Genomic DNA, 17,883 nt, shown 5'->3' with positions numbered 1-17,883 from the left:
TAATGTTAAAGCTAAGTCAACAGATAACTTATCACTGAGTTGGGTGTGATGTGCAAGGATTTAAGTATAGGAATACTGACAGTATTGTAGTTCTCAAGATGTATAGTCCTGTATCCAAACCATTCCAGGCCATGATTAATGTAATTCATGATTGACTATACTAATGTGTTAACTATGGAATTTTTAATGATATGCATACAAATTGTGGTCTAGCAGATCCCAAAGAATACAAATTTCTCAACTCTTGTAATGAACTACCACTGGTTCTTGATATGGATTTTGTAAGACTGATTTCCAAACAAATGATAAATTAACACTTTAGGGATAATGGAAGGATACAGAAAAAAAAGAAAGTTAAGAATTCTGGAAATTATGAAAACACTGCAGTCTGTAAAGTTGTTGAGTAAACCTGTTATAAATACATAGTGAAATTGAGCAACAACAATAAACATTCAGAACTGCTATACATATACAAAACTTGAAAAGAAGAAAAATTATTTAAGTGTGTGGCAAGCCAGGTTTGAATAAGGAATGCTTGAGGACACAGATATTCAATAACTCTGATCACATGTGGGCTTGTTACTCACTACCTGAGCCTGCCTCTTTTTCACATTGTCAGTTTCTCTCTGAGCACCAGCTGATGCTAAAATCTTGAATTTTCATTTAGCTATAAATATCTTAATATCAAAAAATGTTAATGGCATTAAATGACTTGGTGATTGCCTCCCAAACTAAATTTTTCTTGTGAAGGCTAGCTGGGTTTGTTGAGCAGTCTTGCAAGTCTTTATTCTCTTTCACAAGATAGAGAATCATTATTTTCTGCTCGTGCGTGAGTGGCGGGGCCCGGTCACAGCTTCTTCCCTCCATTCTTGCAGCACGCACTGTGGTTTTGTTGTCATTCGTGGAACTCAAATCCAGATTACAGTCATACCAATACCGAAACAACTGTTACCAACTCATGCTAGCGGCAGACCTCTCGCGGCCCTACCTTCCACGGCGACTCTTGGTACGGATTGAAGGTAAGAGCGAAGGCTTTGCCTCGTTGGTCGAAGGAAGGTTCGTGCCTTGGCCTTAGCGACTCTTGGTACGGCCCAGTGTGTATACTGGCCCTGAATAGAGGGAGACCTGCAGCACCACTGTTCAGCATACACCGAGTGCGAAACACATGCCCCCTCACAGCCCTCGGAGATGCTGGTGATGCCCCCGCCCCCAGAGTACCCGTTCCAGCAGACAGTGGCCAACAGTGATGTATTATCAAGAGAAGTTTACAAAACAGCAAGGAATAGATATGTTGAAGTAAGGAGAACAGCACAAAAGGAATATAAACAGAGGGTGGTGGAAAACTGTGATAGTGACCCTAAAATGTTTTACAAATTCATAAATGGAAAACTAAATATAAGGCAATAGAAAAGGTAAAAAATGGGGAAGAAGTATATGAGGATGCTAGAGATATAGCTGAAATTTTGAACGACAACTTTTGCAAAGTGTTTACAAAGGAGGAGCATTTTATAGGAGAAAGGCCTACGGAAATAAAGCAAATGCAGGACATCATGGTTAGTAAGGAAGATGTAAGGAAAATTATAAGCAACTTGGATATTAATAAATCAATGGGGCCTGATGGCATATCTGGGAGGTTACTAAAAGAATGTAAGGATCAATTGTTGAACCCCGTATTTGATATTGTGGAAACCTCCATACGAACAGGATTAGTCCCGAAAGAGTGGAAAAGAGCTGACATTGTGCCTATATATAAGAATGGTAGTAGAATGGAACCGTTAAATCATAGACCAGTATCGTTGACTAGTATATTGTGCAAGGTATGTGAAGAAGTAATTAAAGCTAAGTGGAGTGAGTATCTAGAAAGTGAAAACATTCTGAGTGAAAGACAGTTTGGTTTCAGAAAAGGAAGATCGTGCGTATCCAATTTATTATGTTTTTATTCAAGAGTGACTGACATACTACAACATAGAGAGGGATGGGTGGATGCTATCTACCTGGACTTGAGAAAGGCCTTTGATAAAGTACCACACAATAGACTGATGTGGAAACTAAAGAAGATTGGAGGAGTAAATGATAAACTAGCAAAATGGATGGAAAATTACTTAATGGGAAGAGAAATGAGAACAGTGGTGAGAGGAAGGAAGTCCGAGTGGAAGAAGGTAACCAGTGGAGTTCCACAAGGGTCAGTGCTTGGTCCCATCATGTTTTTGATTTATGTTAATGATATGCCAGTAGGAATTGACAGTTACATGAACATGTTTGCGGACGATACTAAAATTATGAGGAGAGTAAAGAATGTGGAAGATTGTAACAAGTTACAGGAAGATCTTGATAAAATATATGAGTGGAGTAAAGAGTGGCAGATGGAATTTAATATAGACAAGACCCATGTTATGAAAATGGGAAGAAGTAGATACAGACCAAACAGGGATTACAGGCTGGGTGATGAGAAAATTAAAGAGACCAATGAGGAGAAAGACTTAGGAGTAACCGTGCAAAACACTTTGTCACCGGAGAAACACATTAACAAGATATTTTGGAAAACATATAACATGCTTCAAAATATTGGCCTTGCATTCCACTACCTAGATGAAGGAATGATGAAGAAGATATTATGTACCTTAATAAGACCCCAGTTAGAATATGCAGCTTGTGTCTGGTCACCGCATATGAAGAAAAATGTGAAGAAGGTGGAAAGGGTACAGAGGCTGGCAACAAGGATGGTACCAGGACTCAGGGAGTTAGACTATGAGGAAACACTGAGGAAACTGGGGCTGACCACATTAGAAGAGAGAAGAACAAGAGGAGACATGATAACTATGTATAAATTGATGAACAAGATTGACATATTGGACAGAGAGTTGATAAAGGTGACCACAAGTAATCATCTCCGGGGACATGGAAAAAAATTAATAAAAAGACATCTGTCTAAATGACTTGAGAAAATACAGTTTCCCGCATCGTAGTACTGATAAGTGGAATAAACTGAGCAGTGATGTCGTTGACGCGGTGTGTGTCAATCAGATGAAAGAGAGATATGACAGGAGTGGACAAGGAGACAGGACACAGAGAGCTTAGCTCGGGCCCTGTAATACACAAATAGGTAAATACAAATAGGTAAATACACACATTTTGTACGGACAGTACGTACTTTCTCCCCCTTTTCTGTTTCTGTTCAGAAGTGTATTGCCTTTGTTTTGTACAGGGATGTTTCTCGTTTTTTGTTTGTTTCTGATCCATCATTATACACCGATGTATCTTATTGGGGGAATGTTGGATGTTGATGCAGTACGATATGTTTTCCCTGTGTTGTATCGCTGGCTCCACCATCTGGGAGTCAGTCAGCTACTTACTGAGTAAAGGAACAGACACATCCCCACGTCTTTCCTTATCCCGCCATTCTCCACTAAGTAAACCTTACGTAAGAAGCTGTACTAAGTATTTCCTGCCAGTCCTGCCTGTCTGAGTGAGTGTCTGTCTATGAGTTGTGTGCCTCGCATCCCTTGCTAGTCACGGATCCCCGTCAACTTATCCCTGTGTCGCCCCGTCCTGAATGCTGGCCTGTCTCCGCCGCTGAGAGTAAGTGGTTTACAGTTGTGGGGTTGGAAGCTGAAGTAAGGACCTTGGGTGCCCTGTCTTGCCCAGTGGTTGCGGGTGTGGGTGGCCCTGCTGTGCGATGTGTGGACACCGCTTCGTAATAAGTGGTGTCAGGAGTTTTGGGATAAAGTTTGACTAAGCAAGGTTGCCGAGTACGCGTGAACAATGGCAGACTCAGACGTGAAAGGCAGTGAGATGCCAGAAGGCAGTCAGCCAGGTTTGGAAAGTTATTTACAATTCAATTGTCATTATTTTATATTACGAGACATTTGGCTGTATATAATTGCTACTAATAGTAAGTGGTTTACAGTTGTGGGGTTCGAAGCTGAAGTAAGGACCTTGGGTGCCCTGCCTTGCCCAGTGGTTGCGGGTGTGGGTGGCCCTGCTGTGCGATGTGTGGACACCGCTTCGTAATAAGTGGTGTCAGGAGTTTTGGGATAAAGTTTGACTAAGCAAGGTTGCCGGGTATGCGTGAACAATGGCAGACTCAAGACGTGAAAGGCAGTGAGATGCCAGAAGGCAGTCAGCCAGGTTTGGAAAGTTATTTACAATTCAATTGTCATTATTTTATATTAAGAGACATTTGGCTGTATATAATTGCTACTAATAGTTTTTTTGAGATAGTATCCTGCGTGTAGGCTATATTAAAGAGGGCTCACACTCCCAGGTGCTTTACAACTAAGGTCACCAGTGATAAGCTAGTCTGCTCTGTTATTTTTTTTTTGTTACAGTCCTTCTCTTCTAAGCCAGCATCACTCGTGAAGGTTATATCATAGTATATTTAGTGTAGGCTATATTAAAGAGGGCTCACACTCCCAGCCCCCAGGTGCTTTACAATTAGGTGACCAGTGATAAGCTAGTCTGCTCTCCATGGCTTCTGCAGTTTCTTATCTGCAGTCTGTTATTGCTGAAAAAGAAATAGTTGAGAGAAGATTATTAATGTAGGAATTGAATTAATTAATATTTGTATGTTTGCTGTATTTTCTGTATAAGCAAGTGACATTAAAGTAAGTAGTATTTGACAGGGTTATCTTGACACTTCATCAGTTTTTGTAATTTGCAGGCTATTCTTTACATAGATGGCTACTCCTCCTATTGATCCTTCATGTCTATGTACATAGTATGCATTGAAGCTTCCTTACATATTTCAGATCATGGATCCACTGGTAGACCTTCCAGGAATTTGATCTGTTCGAGGAATTAGAAGCAGTAAGGATGAGGCTGCCAAGAAGAATAGTGAAAGACCATTTGGATTTGTTCCTAACCCTGACTGAAGAGGAGTTCACCTCCAGGTTCAGGCCATGCAAACAGGCTGTGAGATCCCTGCTCACTCAGCTATACATTTACCAGAGGCCAATGATTCAAGAGGTTAGTGTAAATTACAATACCTCTACTGAAATAGTACATATAGTGACGAATAAGGAAAAACAAGGTTAGGATATGTAGGATTTTTTTCTCATTCATATTAAAAGCACGTTTTGATATATTATTTTCAAAGTAGGTATGTTAACCTGATCTGTTCCTAAAATTATTTCATATACCTTAGTATTGTTGCTGTGTTTATGAGTGAAGAAGTGAAGTGGTACAATCACATTTAAGGTCTGTCAGCCGAATTGTTATACCTTCCCTTTCTCCTTCCCTGATGGGACCACATGACGGGACCTGTTTGGCCCAGAGAGGCGCAGGGTAACGTTAACACGTACCATCCCTTCCCCCTTGATGCGGGCTTTTCACGGAAAGGTTGGTACATCGGAAGGTGTATAGTGCGCTTCGCGTTCTTCACTCCAGCACACTGTGTTTACATTTGAGAGCAGACACGCAGACCACTACTAGAATTATCGTCTCAATAATTCACCAGGTAAGCAAATTTTCGTCACTCAATGTTGTTTTTTTATTGTTTTATGGCAAGGTACGACTTTCGTTTTGAAAGGTCCCGTGAGCCGAAGGGGAGATATAACAATTTGGGCATGTAACTCTAAAGATGAAATTATATTTTTTATATCCCAGTATACCTGACATGTTTCATTAATCAAGTACAAATACTTACCCAGTACACAATTCAAGATGCAAAATATGATAGGTAACATAATTCATCCCTGACTAATACTTCCCCACTTCATAGGGTGTCCTGTGCCACCTCACCTCCAACTCCTCATCACCTTAAGATGGATGGCAACGGGTGATTTGTAGCTTACAATCGGTTATGCTTTTGAAGTTTCGCAGCAGTTTGTAAGCGCATGCTTTTCACGTACTGTACATGCCATTGCTACTTTATGTGAGCAGTATGTACAATTTCCTGATTGGCATCACCTGAGGTCTGTCAAAGAAAACTTTAATGCCATAGCAGGTTTCTCTTCTGTAATTGGTGCTATAGCCTGCACCCACATTCCAATTATGGGTCCAGGTGATCCTCAGGCAGAGCAATTTAGGTGCAGAAAGGCAATCTTTTCATTAAATGTACAAGCTGTGTGTGGTTCGGACTTGAATTTGTATAACATAGTTTGTCGCTGGCTTGGATCAGTGCATGACAGCAGAACATTTAGGAATAGTGCCCAGTATGCTCAACTACAAGGTGGTGGTTATGATGGCCACCTGTTAAGGGACTCTACATACCCATTTTGCCCTTTCTAATGACTCCAATTCCGATTCCCAGACAACAAAATGAGTTTAGATACAATTTAGCTCATGCAAAAACCCGTAATTCCATAGAAAGAGCATTTGGAGTTTTGAAACGCAGATTCTGTTGCTTGTCCATTCCTATGCGGACAAATATGGATAAAACCACAGCCACAGTTTGTAGTGCAGCAGTTTTGCACAATCTTGGAATTAATTTTAGGGATGGATATGAAAATTTGGAGGACAATGATGATGGTGATGATGGTTGTATAGAGAATGAATATGAAGATGTAATTCATGATGTGCAAAATAGGCAGGCTGGACAAAGAAAGAGGGCTAACATAATCAGTAGTGTCTTTTGAGATTATAAATTTAGATTTGAGATCTATAATTTTAAAGTTGAAAAAGTAAGTTTTCAAGAAATGGCCCATAAAGATTTCTCCCATTGCTGTGAAAATGTATCTCACTGGAGTGAAGATATTTTAATTTAATTTTTTTTTTTTCAGGACGTGAAAGCACATCTGTTATAGTTTTGCAATATTAGTAGTGTAATAAAGTGAATATAAAAAATATAAGTAATATTTTTTTCCATAAACAACATCCTTTACCTTCACTTTCTTATCCTACCTGGTAGGGTAAGAAAATTTTTTTCAGTTTTTTGTTATCAGCTGTTTCTCCATATTTTATAGTCAGTTGATAAAAGAAATAAAGCATTATCTAATATTTAATATTGTATCCGAGTATTTTTTGCACATAAACAATATTCCAAAAGAACAGGAAAAAATGAGGGCACAGGCAAATATTCTAAATTGTACATAAACAACATTCCACATGAACAAAAAAAAATGAGGGCAAAGGCAAATATTCTAACAATACTTTTGCATTTCTCTTTCATGTTTTTCTATCATGAACCTTTTTTTCTGTTCAAGAATCTCTTTTTCAATTTATAACAGCTCCAAGCGTTTCGCATGGAGCTCATCCTCCCTCTGGAGCTGTCTTTCATGTGCCAATTGTAGTGCTTCTTCTTTCCCTGCGAAGGCTAGTTTCTTCTGCAGGCATTTTTTTTTTTTTAGAAGTGGATGGCTCATCCACTGTGGTGTGACCATCCGGATTGTGGGGGTGTGTTAATATGGGTGTTGAAGAAGCCCATGGAGTTGATTCAAAAGCAGCTGGTGATCCACAAAGTGTAAATGAGGCATCTTCTGAAACAACAAAAGGTCGACATTAGATTTATCATAATACAGACAGAGTGCTTGCTGATGAACTGAGGAGGCTGACAGATGCTTTGGAAGGCTTATAATTAATGTACTTATGAGATGCATAAGAACACTGTGATTTACCAACATTTTCAACAAGGACTTCATGTTAGCCTCGGTCATTGTCATATGGATTACTTAGTGGCTCCAGTTCCTCCTCTAGCAGGGGAAGGACAGCCGTAGTGATGGGATCCACTGGCTTTGGTGGTGGGCCTCCTCCCGTCTTGGACCGTGTAGCCTTTTATAAGGAATAGTCCTTCTAGGACCTTCTTTGTTCTGAAAAATTAAGGATGGTTTTCATAAATCAATCAATAATTCACCTAATTATGCTATTAATATCTTGTGTACTTTTTGGTCGGAAAGGTTAGGTTAGTTTAGGTTGTAAGGTTAGCTCAGGGTCAAGTTCGTTTAATTTTATTGCTATTTGTGGAAACTGAGTATTTATTTGTCTTGAAGGTTCAGTTTGGTTAGGTTTTCAGTTGAGTTAGCATAATCTAGTGTACGTAAAGGTTATTTGCCCAAAAGAACAACAAAAAAAAGAGTTATTAGAGAAATATCATACATTAGCTTAATCTAACTAACTTGTTAATTTCCCCTGAAATAAATACAGAAAATACTACATCCTAACCTAATCTGACCTAGACAGAAAATAGAAATAGAGTGCTTCAAGGCTCCTCTCTAGCCAAGCCACGTGCTTCACCCAGGCTCCTCTCTAGCCATGTGCTTCACCCAGGCTCCTCTCTCTAGCCATGTGCTTCACTCAGGCTCCTCTTTAGCCATGTGCTTTACCCAGGCTCCTCTTTAGCCATGTGCTTCACCCAGGCTCCTCTCTCTAGACATGTGCTTTACCCAGGCTCCTCTCTAGCCATGTGCTTCCCCCAGGCTCCTCTCTCTAGCCATGTGCTTTACCCAGGCTCCTCTCTAGCCATGTGCTTCACTCAGGCTCCTCTCTCTAGCCATGTGCTTTACCCAGGCTCCTCTCTAGCCATGTGCTTCCCCCAAGCTCCTCTCTCTAGCCATGTGCTTTACCCAGGCTCCTCTCTAGCCATGTGCTTCACTCAGGCTCCTCTCTAGCCATGTGCTTCACTCAGGCTCCTCTCTCTAGCCATGTGCTTTACTCAGGCTCCTCTCTAGCCATGTGCTTCACCCAGGCTATCCCATCTGATCCATCTCCAAATTACCTATATGTCTGCAAATCAACTAAACCCTCATTCACATTATATGTATTATATAGCTTACATTAGCAAAGTAACTTACCTATTTTTTATATTTTCCCATATTTTCCGCACTTGCTGAGGAGTTTTCTTATAGCCGCTCACGTCGGAGAACTTCCTGGCTATTTCTTGCCACGCCAGAGCTTTCTTATTTGCAGAATAGAATTTTGTGCTCTTATCATTGATGACTTCAATGTGTTCTTTCACAAGTTCTATAAGCTGTTGTTTATCCAACCCGGATACCGGAGCAGAGCAACAGGTCTTCTCTGAGAATGCTGCAGCCATGGTGTACCAGAAGAAAATGTAAACAAACTTGAATTTCCCGCATTTTTTAAGTCCGTGATGCGCTAAAGTCTAGCATGTTAACGGTGGCGTTCACTCTCATTCGCTCAGCCCGGAGCTCTGCAACACTGGTGGAAGTAGCATTTAAAAGTGAGGACTTCCTCACTCCTGTGACCGCCAGCCGCATGATTGCCTGGGTTTGCAGAAGGTTTTAAAATACCACCCTGAGTGTCCTGAGCCAGCAGGACAGGGCCGTCTCTACACATCTTTGGAACCTGGTGATGCTGGCTGTTGTGGCGGCAGGACACAGTCGACACACCTGTGGTATACCCCTGCACCCGAAGATGACGCTATCACCCCTCCACAATCTCCACCATCACCGTCTGTCGCTGGATCCGCCCGGTATGTAGGAGGAACCTCTGTCCAGCGCAAACCGGCTGAGTTTGGCAGGCAAGTGGCCTGGGAGGCATACCAGGCACAGTTTGAGCTGCTCACTCAAGGACAGGGATGGGGCGACCAGGAAAAAGCACTGCAGCTCATAGCCAGTCTGCACGGGCCAGTGCTGGAGATTCTGGCACACATAATGGCGAGCCAATGATCAACATACACGACGGTGGCTGAGGCGTTAAGGAGGCGCTTCGGAAGTGTGTTCCAGGCTGAAGTGTACAGGGAACAGCTGAAGGGCAGAACATGTCAGCAGGGTGAGTCTCTTCCACAGCTAGCTCAGGCGGTGGAGTCGCTGGTGCGTTATGCGTAACCAGTGGTCCCAAAAGAGATGGTGACGGTACTGTCTCAGGATGCTTTCATAGACACACTGGAGGATCAGCAGGTGCAAATCTACGTGAAGCAGGCGCACCCAGCAGATGTACAGCAGGTGCTGGCGAGGGCCATGGAATTTGAGGCCTTCATGTACACTATCGCCGCTGCTGTGACACCGTACCATCGTTCTGCCACCCAGAAGCTGCCGCGCCACCACCTACTAGCTCGACGTACATAAGTCCAGCAGGAGAGGATGAGGCGCACCAGCTCAGGTGAGTTTAATGGCTTCTGCTGGAAGTGTGGCAAACGTGGTCATCGTTGCAGTGACTGTTGCAGTAAGCAGAGGACACGCTCGCTGGAGGATGTGCGAGCACGTTCTCCCACCAAGGCTTGCTGCGAGAACTGTGGACGGTGGGGTCATCGCCGTGCTACCTGCTCACAGCTGAAGGACGTCATGATGGTGGGGGGAAAAGAAAGCAGGCTGGAAGTTCAGGCCACTGTCCAGCCAAGTTGTCCCCAGGCCCCGTCTGTGTAAAGTGCCACAGCGACGCTACTGTGCTGGTGGTCCAAGTGTCGGGCGCTGTGAACAGCCGCCCATGTCCCCTGGTGGTGGACACTGGAGCGGCGAGGACCTTCGTCAGACCGGCAGCTGTGTGGCATGACTGGCCGCTGTATGATACTATGAGGCCCCATGATGTCTACGATCACGGTAAGTGGTGTGAAAGAGAAGCTACCAGTAGTATTCATGGCTGACATGGAGGAACCCTGTCTGCTAGGGCTGGATTTCCTGGTTCAGAGTGAAGCATGTGTGGACCTCGGAAGGATGCGGATGCAGGTTCAACAGCATCCTTGAGGATGCTGTTGAACAGGTGGAGAGCCCCGTGATGAGTTCAGATGTCGAGGACGAGAGGCTGGAGCTGCACTGCCGAGTTGTGAGGGAAGATGAGACTGCAGACACCACTGTGATGCCCGTGAACGCCGGGCAGCGCGCAGCTGCAGAAGTGAGGTGGACGGAGATGCAGGTGAGAAGATCCCTGTGCTACCTACACACGTGGTGGACTTGGCGGTACGTAGCGCTACCAAGCTGACTCCTGAACAGGTGGTGAAGCTGAAGAAACTGCTGATGGAGCACGAGGACGTCTTCAGCCAAGATGCCCAAGACCTTGGCTGCACGTCGTTAGTACAGCACTCCAACACGGTAGACAGTCCGCCGATAAAGCAGCCACATCACCGTGTCCCGCTGGCCAAGAGAGATAAGATGCAGCGCATGGTGGAGGAGATGGCTGCACAGGGTTTAGTGGAGCGCTCTGACAGCCAGTGGTCATCGCCAGTAGTCCTGGTAAACAAGAAGGATGGCACCAAATGCTTCTGTGTAGATTACAGGGCGCTGAATGACGTCACAGTAAAGGACTCCTATCCCCTGCCCAGGATAGACGACACCCTGGACGCTCTAGCTGGTGTTCAGTGGTTGTCCACCTTGGATCTGAAGTCAGGGTATCACCAGGTGATGATGGCAGAGGCAGACAAGCAAAAAACGGCTTTCTCCTTCGGCCAGGAACTGTGGCAGTTCCGTGTGATGCCATTTGGTTTGTGCAACGCCCCAGGATGCTTTGAGCGGCTCATGGAGAAGGTGTTAGCTGAGTTGCAGTAGAAGGCAGCTTTAGTGTACCTGGATGACGTTCTGGTGTTTGCGAGGACATTTGAGGAGGAGCTGAAAAGTCTGGATGTGGTGCTGGGCCATCTGCGGGAGGCGAACCTGAAGCTGAACCTGAAGAAATGCACTTTCTTCCAGCATGAAGTGCTGTTCCTGGGACATGGGGTGAGGTGGGTGCGCACGGACCCTAACAAGGTGTCGGCAGTGGCAGATTGGCCGGTCCAGACGTCTGTGGCGAGTGTGAGAAGCTTCCTTGGCCTGTGCAGCTACTACCGGAGGTTCATAGAAGGCTTTGCCGCCCTTGCAGCTTCCCTGCATCAACTGATGAGGAAGAATGCCCGCTTCACCTGGGATGAAGTTTGCCAGGACGCGTTTGATTGTTTGAAGGTGGTGATGATAAGTGCTCCGGTGTTGCCCTTCCCTGTTCCCGGCCTTCCCTTCATTCTCGACACTGACACAAGCGCAGAGGGCCTCGGAGCAGTGCTGTCTCAAGTAAAGGAAGGTAAGGAGTATATGCTAGCCTATTACAGCTCCAAGTTCAGCAAGCCTGAGCGGAACTACTGCGTCACCAGGAAGGAGTTGTGTGCTATACTGTAGTGAGAAGTTTGGCCCACTTCCACTCATACTTGTATGGAGCTGAGTTTGTTATCAGGACCGACCATGTGGCGCTGAGGTGGCTAAAAACTCTGAAGAACCCAGAAGGACAGCTGTGGAGGTGGCTGAGCTACTTGGAGGAGTACAATTACCAAGTGGTGCACTGCCCGGAATGTAACCATGGCAACGCGGACAGTGAGTCGCCGGCCATGTGAGGTTGGGTGCGCACACTGCTCGCGACAAGAGGAAGTTAGTTGCCAGAGGATATGAGTGGAAGGTGGACCAGGTGAGACCAGCCAGCGATGGGAAGATGCCCAGCATGCCAATCCTGACATTGCTCCGGTGTTGAGGTGGATGGAGAAGGGTGAGCAGCCGAGCAGGGAGGAACTGTCGCCAGAAAGTCCTGCCACCAAGGCCTTGGTGGAACAGTGGGAGATGCTGCGTGTACAAGACGGTGTGTTGCAAAGGAGCTCGGAGGATACAGCGACGCATGAACGTTCGTGGCTGTTGGTGGTGCCTCTGTCCCTGCAAGCTGAGTTGCTGGAGGAAGCTCATTCTGGCGTCTCTGATGGACACCTGGGACGCAAGAAGACGCTGTTCCATTTGTGCCAATCCCTCTACTGGATCGGCATGAGGCATGATGTGGTGGAGTGGTGCCAGCTGTGCCGCATCTGCGCCGCCAAGAAGGGACCAGCACACCGCACCCGCACACCGCTGCAGTTGTACCAGTCTGGTTCACCTATGGAGAGGGTGGCGGTGGATATCGCGGGACCACTGCCGTGTAAGCCCCGAGGTAACCGCTACATCCTGGTGGCCATGGACTACTTCTCCAAGTGGCCAGAGGCATATGGGATTCCAGACCACAAGACAGAAACCGTAGCTGGAGTACTGGTAAGAGCGTTTTTCACCAGGTTTGGTATTCCAGAAGAGCTGCACTTGGACCAGGGCCGGGAGTTCCTGTCGAGGGTGTTCTGATAGTGCTGTGAGCTGCTGGGTATCCACCAGATGCGCATCACCCCCAGAGTGACGGCATGGTGGAGTGCTTTAACAGGACGCTGGCGGAAGAAATGGCCAAGTATTGCAGCTCTGACCAGCAAGACTGGGACCTGTGGCTGCTGTTTACCCTAATGGCATACAGGTCTGCGCAGCAGGAAGCCACAGGTTACACTCCCACCCGGATGATGTTTGGCCGAGAGATGCGGCTGCCTCTCGACCTGGCTACATGATGACCACCTGGGGGAGAGCTACCACCAACACCGCCTGAGTTTGTAGCAGCGCTGCAACAGCGGATGGAGGCCATGCGACAACAGGTGTCAAGTAACCTTCGCTTCGCGGGGCAAGCTATGACCTGTTGGCACCAGGCTCGAACCCGGGATGCCCAGTATGTGGTAGGGGACCGAGTTTGGCTATATAATCCCCGCAAGAAACGAGGCCTTGCTCCGAAGCTGCAGAGCTACTGGGAAGGTCCGTACATCATTCTGCAACGACTGTCGGCCATCACCTACAAGCTGGGCGATAGCACAAGTACACAAGTAGGCGGTCACGCATCATCCATGTCGACCGCCTGTGGGATGCTGTGGAGGAAGGACGTTTCACGTGGGGCCAGCAGGGACCACCCTCGTCGCCAGACAATGAGGTGAGAAGCGACAGTGAGGTGATAGGTGACGGCAATATAAACAATGTTGTGGAGTGTGTTGTCGGGGAGTGCCAGAGTCCTGAGGAGGCGGCTTGCAGTGAACTGTGTTTATCTCGCACCCTAAGGACGAGGAAAAGACCTCAGTGATGGGCGGATTATGAATGTGACAGTGACACTGAATAGTCGGGAAGACTATTCCCTCACCTGGCAAATTCGAACCCAGAAAATTCGCTAAAACGGATGTGGTTGTACGTTATGCAGACTTTCTTATCTAACTTTATATAATACGTTAAACCGGAAATTCGTTAGACGAACATTCGTTAAGCGGAGTATTGTGTGTGTGTGTGTGTGTGTGTGTGTGTGTGTGTGTGTGTATATATATATATATATATATATATATATATATATATATATATATATATATATATATATATATATACAGGCAACCCCCATTTAACGAAGGGCTTACGTTCCTAAAAAATACTTCGTTAAGCGAAACTTCGTTAAGCGGACCGATTATAACAAGTTTAACCCCTGACTTGAACTTCCACTGACAGTAAGCAAAGCGAGAGTACATCACAGCATGGTGAAAAGTTTAATGAAAGTAAAAATTATGAAGTTTAACATTTAGGCAGTTAAATTTAATTTAAATTTAGTTTAATTTAATTTAAGTCATTATAATGTACACTAATGTATGTATGTACGTAGCTTTATAATGTTGATGATCTTAAATTTATGAAGGGAGGGACAGTGAAACGGGAAAGACACTAACCAGCAACCTGTGCAATGTAAACAAAGGGCGCATCATTGTACCGCATACAAAACTTATGTACCACATTTCCACACGGCTTTCCATTTTATCTATTGTAGAGTCACGAGTTCAGGTGGTTCTTTTAGCTTGCAAGGAAGATACAGTCTCACCAGCCTTCTTAATAGTCTGCTGACTTGAAAATAGTAGAGACAATAGATGGAGTCAAGATGGTGGCCAGCAATACTATAGTTTTCTCGCCTCTCTCGTGTCTGTGAATAATATCCAGCTTCACTTCGAGAGTAAGAGACTTCCTGGTCTTCTTAGGAATGCTAGGCCACATTGCAAGGAGTTTTAGTGGGAAGTTGAGCGAGTGAAGACGAGCTGCTGCTGACGTTGTTATGGGAGTGAGTGGTGCGTGTTGTCCACGAGAGGCTTGATCTTGATCTTGATTCTACAGGTGTCCCAGGATTTCTCCTGAGGCAGGCCTTACTATTTGTGCCTGCTAGTGTATTCAAAAGCTTGTCGGCTTGTGTGATACGGCGGGGCTTTCAAACTTGGAAAAAATTACCTGGATAAAACTTCGTTAAAGCAAGTTTGGTATTCGTTAAATGAGCAGATGGTAGTAAAATGAAACCTTTGTTGTAGCGAAATTTCGTTGTGTGAACCTTCGTTAAACGGGGGTTGTGTATGTATATATATATATATATATATATATATATATATATATATATATATATATATATATATATATATATACATATATATATATATATATATATATATATATATATATATATATATATATATATATATATATATATATTACGAATACCTCCCTTGGCTATTTTTCCAGCCAGGGGGCACCTGAGGTTATGAGTGGCTGGTTGTGTGGTCTCCTGAGACTCATCAGAGCGTGTCCTTGTGTCCCTGTGAGCGCCGTCCTCCAGCTATCAAAGGGGCCAAAGAAAATACCACTTTTAACCTTAAAAACGAGTCTATTAGGAAAAATAGTGGTTACATTAATCCTACACTGACTGAGGCACCCCCCAGACCTCTTGACAACCTTCGCAAGGGGCTCTTGAAGCCTCTAGTTCAGCTTACAAAACACAATACACACTGTGACCGACGCCTGCTTCCCGTGCTCGCTCCAGACTCTCCTCGTGGCCGACTTCCCCTCGCCTCTCAGCTGATCCCCTGTCCAATCAGCGTCTCCGCCCGGCATCACGTGACCTTGGCAGCCAATCACGCTCTTCATTGCCCGGAGGCAGCTCCCGCCTCGGTTCCCGGGCGGGAAGATATGGTTTTCAGCTCCCGTTCACTACACCATCCCGTCCTGTTAAGAGACTGAGCGCCCTTGCTCCCCTACTCTCTACCCCCAAAACTGAAACTAAAAATTCCATTCTGGTATAGCAAACAACTAAACAAATAAATAATCCTCACTCCATACCAGTAGGCGTCGCTCCTGTCTGGACCTCCCTACCACAGGCTCAGCATCGACATCTGCCAGTGTCCCATCCAAGGGACACAGCTCCTCCACCTCGTCCTCCTCCAGCACCTGTGGCTCAGGCTGTCCCGGGTTCAGGTCAGGGTCCTTGTCCTCCTCCTCGTCACTACTTAACTGAGAAGCCTCCTCTCCCCAGGAGAAGTTCCCAGGGCCATGGTACTGCCAGAGCCTGTCAGCATGCACCACCGGGGCCCGCTTCTGTGGCCCCTGTCGTATCCGGAAGGTGACGTCTGAGATTACCTTCTCCACGACGTACGGCCCCTGCCAGGGCCTCTAGAGCTTTGGAGACAACCCCTTCTTCTGCCGAGGGTTGTGCAGCCACACTTGATCCCCCTCACTAAAGGGTGGCATCGTAGCCCAACGATCGTACCGGTCCTTCATCGCCTCGCCCGACACCTTCAGCTTATCTCTCACCTGATGGTGCACTTCCTGGAGGCGGTTCTGGAGGGTAGTCACATACGGGGTGACTGAAGTAGGCATGTCCTTGTCCGGCGGCCTGCCAGTCACCAGATCCACTGGCAGCTAGAGCTCCCGCCCACACATCAACTGGGCTGGCGTGTACCCAGTCACCTCGTGCTCGGGCTGAGCGGTAGGCCAAGAGAAGCAGGGGGATTTTTAAGTCCCAATCCTCCTTACCCTCCTGGCAACACTTTGCCAACTCTTGGCCCAACGTGCGGTTGTAGTGTTCCACCATGCCGTCCGACTGTAGCCGCAGGGGCGTGGTACGAGTCTTCTGAATACCCAGCAACCGGCAGCACTCCCGGAACACTTCCGACTCAAATTCCCTGCCCTGGTCAGAGAGTAGCTCGTGCGGCACGCCAAACCTGGCGAAGAACTCGTCCACCAACACTCTTGCCACGGTGGCAGCCTCATGGTTCGGTAGAGAATACGCTTCCGGCCATTTAGTAAAGTAGTCCATGGCCACGCACACGAAATGGTTTCCTCGGACTGTCTGAGGAAATGGGCCCAGAATATCCACTGCTACCTTCTCCATAGGTGCCCCAACCTGATACACCTGTAAGGGAGCAACTGTCCTCCTCCCAGGGCCCATTTTCGCACAGCATATGTCACAAACTTTGCACCACTCGCTCACGTCCTTCTGCATGCCAACCCAGTACACACGTTGTTTTAACTGCACTAGGGTTTTCCTTACACCGAAGTGGCCATTCACTGCCACCATGAGCCTCGCGCACTAATGCCCCCCTCCTGTTGGTAGGGACAGTAGGCAGTGTGGCCAGAAGGCCACACTGCCGTCACATGACTCCCAACGTTACTGCAGCACACCCTCACTCAGGCGCAACACTGACCACTGTTGCCACAATGCCTTTACTGCAGTGCTTAATGGTGCCACCCTTTCCCAAGGCGGTTTTTCCTCGCCTTCCTTACGCAGTGTCACTAAAGGCCCGATATCAGCGTCCTCCCACTGGGCCTGCTTGAGGTCCTCCTCCCACCTAGTGTCACTGGAAAGCACAGCAGCCCTCACGCTTACAGGCTCAGTTTCACAGCGACTACAATGCTTACAGTCACTCTCGCAGGGACGGCGACTCAAACTGTCTGCATTGCTGTGCATTTTCCCCGGCCGGTACTCGATGTTGTAGTTGTGTTGTTCCAGTTTGCCAATCCACCTGGCTAGCTGTTCCTCCGGGTTCCTGAGGGTTTTAAGCCACCTCAGTGCAGCGTGGTCCGTCTTAATCTTGAACTTGGCCCCATACAGGTAAGGATGGAAGTGATCAAGGGCCCAGCATCACTGCCAGCAGCTCCTTACACATGACGCAATAGTTTCTCTCCGGTGCCGAGAACTTCCTGCTGAAGTAGGAGACGACCCACTCCTGCCCATCCTTTTCCTGTGACAGGACAGCTCCTACTCCTTCAGCACTTGCGTCACAATCCAGCACGTACGGTTTTGTAGGATCAGGGAACAGCAACACTGGAGCGTTAGCGAGAGCCTCCTTCAACTCTTCGAAGGCCCACTGACAGTCTTCGCTCCAGTGAAAACAAGCCCCTTTTCGAGTCAAGTGGT

The 17,883-nt window shown here is 46.3% G+C and overlaps 1 protein-coding gene and 1 long non-coding RNA gene across 3 annotated transcripts; one reads left to right on the top strand and one right to left on the bottom strand.

Moving 5' to 3' along the window:
* Positions 1 to 633: 633 nt before the first annotated feature.
* LOC123499627 lies at positions 634 to 6,766 on the top strand. The gene is made up of 4 exons (XR_006673051.1): positions 634 to 1,019; positions 4,749 to 4,965; positions 5,273 to 5,455; positions 5,720 to 6,766. It is a non-coding gene; the product is annotated as an uncharacterized LOC123499627 (long non-coding RNA).
* Positions 6,767 to 6,969: 203 nt separating this feature from the next.
* LOC123499626 lies at positions 6,970 to 12,304 on the bottom strand. 2 transcript variants are annotated; one of them, XR_006673050.1, is made up of 3 exons: positions 8,727 to 12,304; positions 7,558 to 7,745; positions 6,970 to 7,415 (listed from the first exon to the last, which is right to left on the bottom strand). XR_006673050.1 is itself a non-coding variant. In XM_045247948.1 (3 exons), the coding sequence occupies exons 1-3, from the start codon at positions 8,966 to 8,968 to the stop codon at positions 7,373 to 7,375; spliced, it is 423 nt and encodes a 140-aa protein (XP_045103883.1). In that variant the 5' UTR covers positions 8,969 to 12,304; the 3' UTR covers positions 6,970 to 7,372. The 2 variants fall into 2 exon arrangements, 1 of the variants encoding a protein (XP_045103883.1); XM_045247948.1 differs by having other exon boundaries at positions 7,608 to 7,745.
* Between the last annotated feature and the right edge of the window lie 5,579 nt (positions 12,305 to 17,883).

Source organism: Portunus trituberculatus, chromosome 50 (assembly GCF_017591435.1).
Source record: "Portunus trituberculatus isolate SZX2019 chromosome 50, ASM1759143v1, whole genome shotgun sequence".
In the NCBI taxonomy this organism is placed as follows: domain Eukaryota; kingdom Metazoa; phylum Arthropoda; class Malacostraca; order Decapoda; family Portunidae; genus Portunus; species Portunus trituberculatus.
The sequence above is the reverse complement of the archived record's forward strand: the minus strand, read 5'-3'. Positions and strand labels throughout refer to the sequence as shown.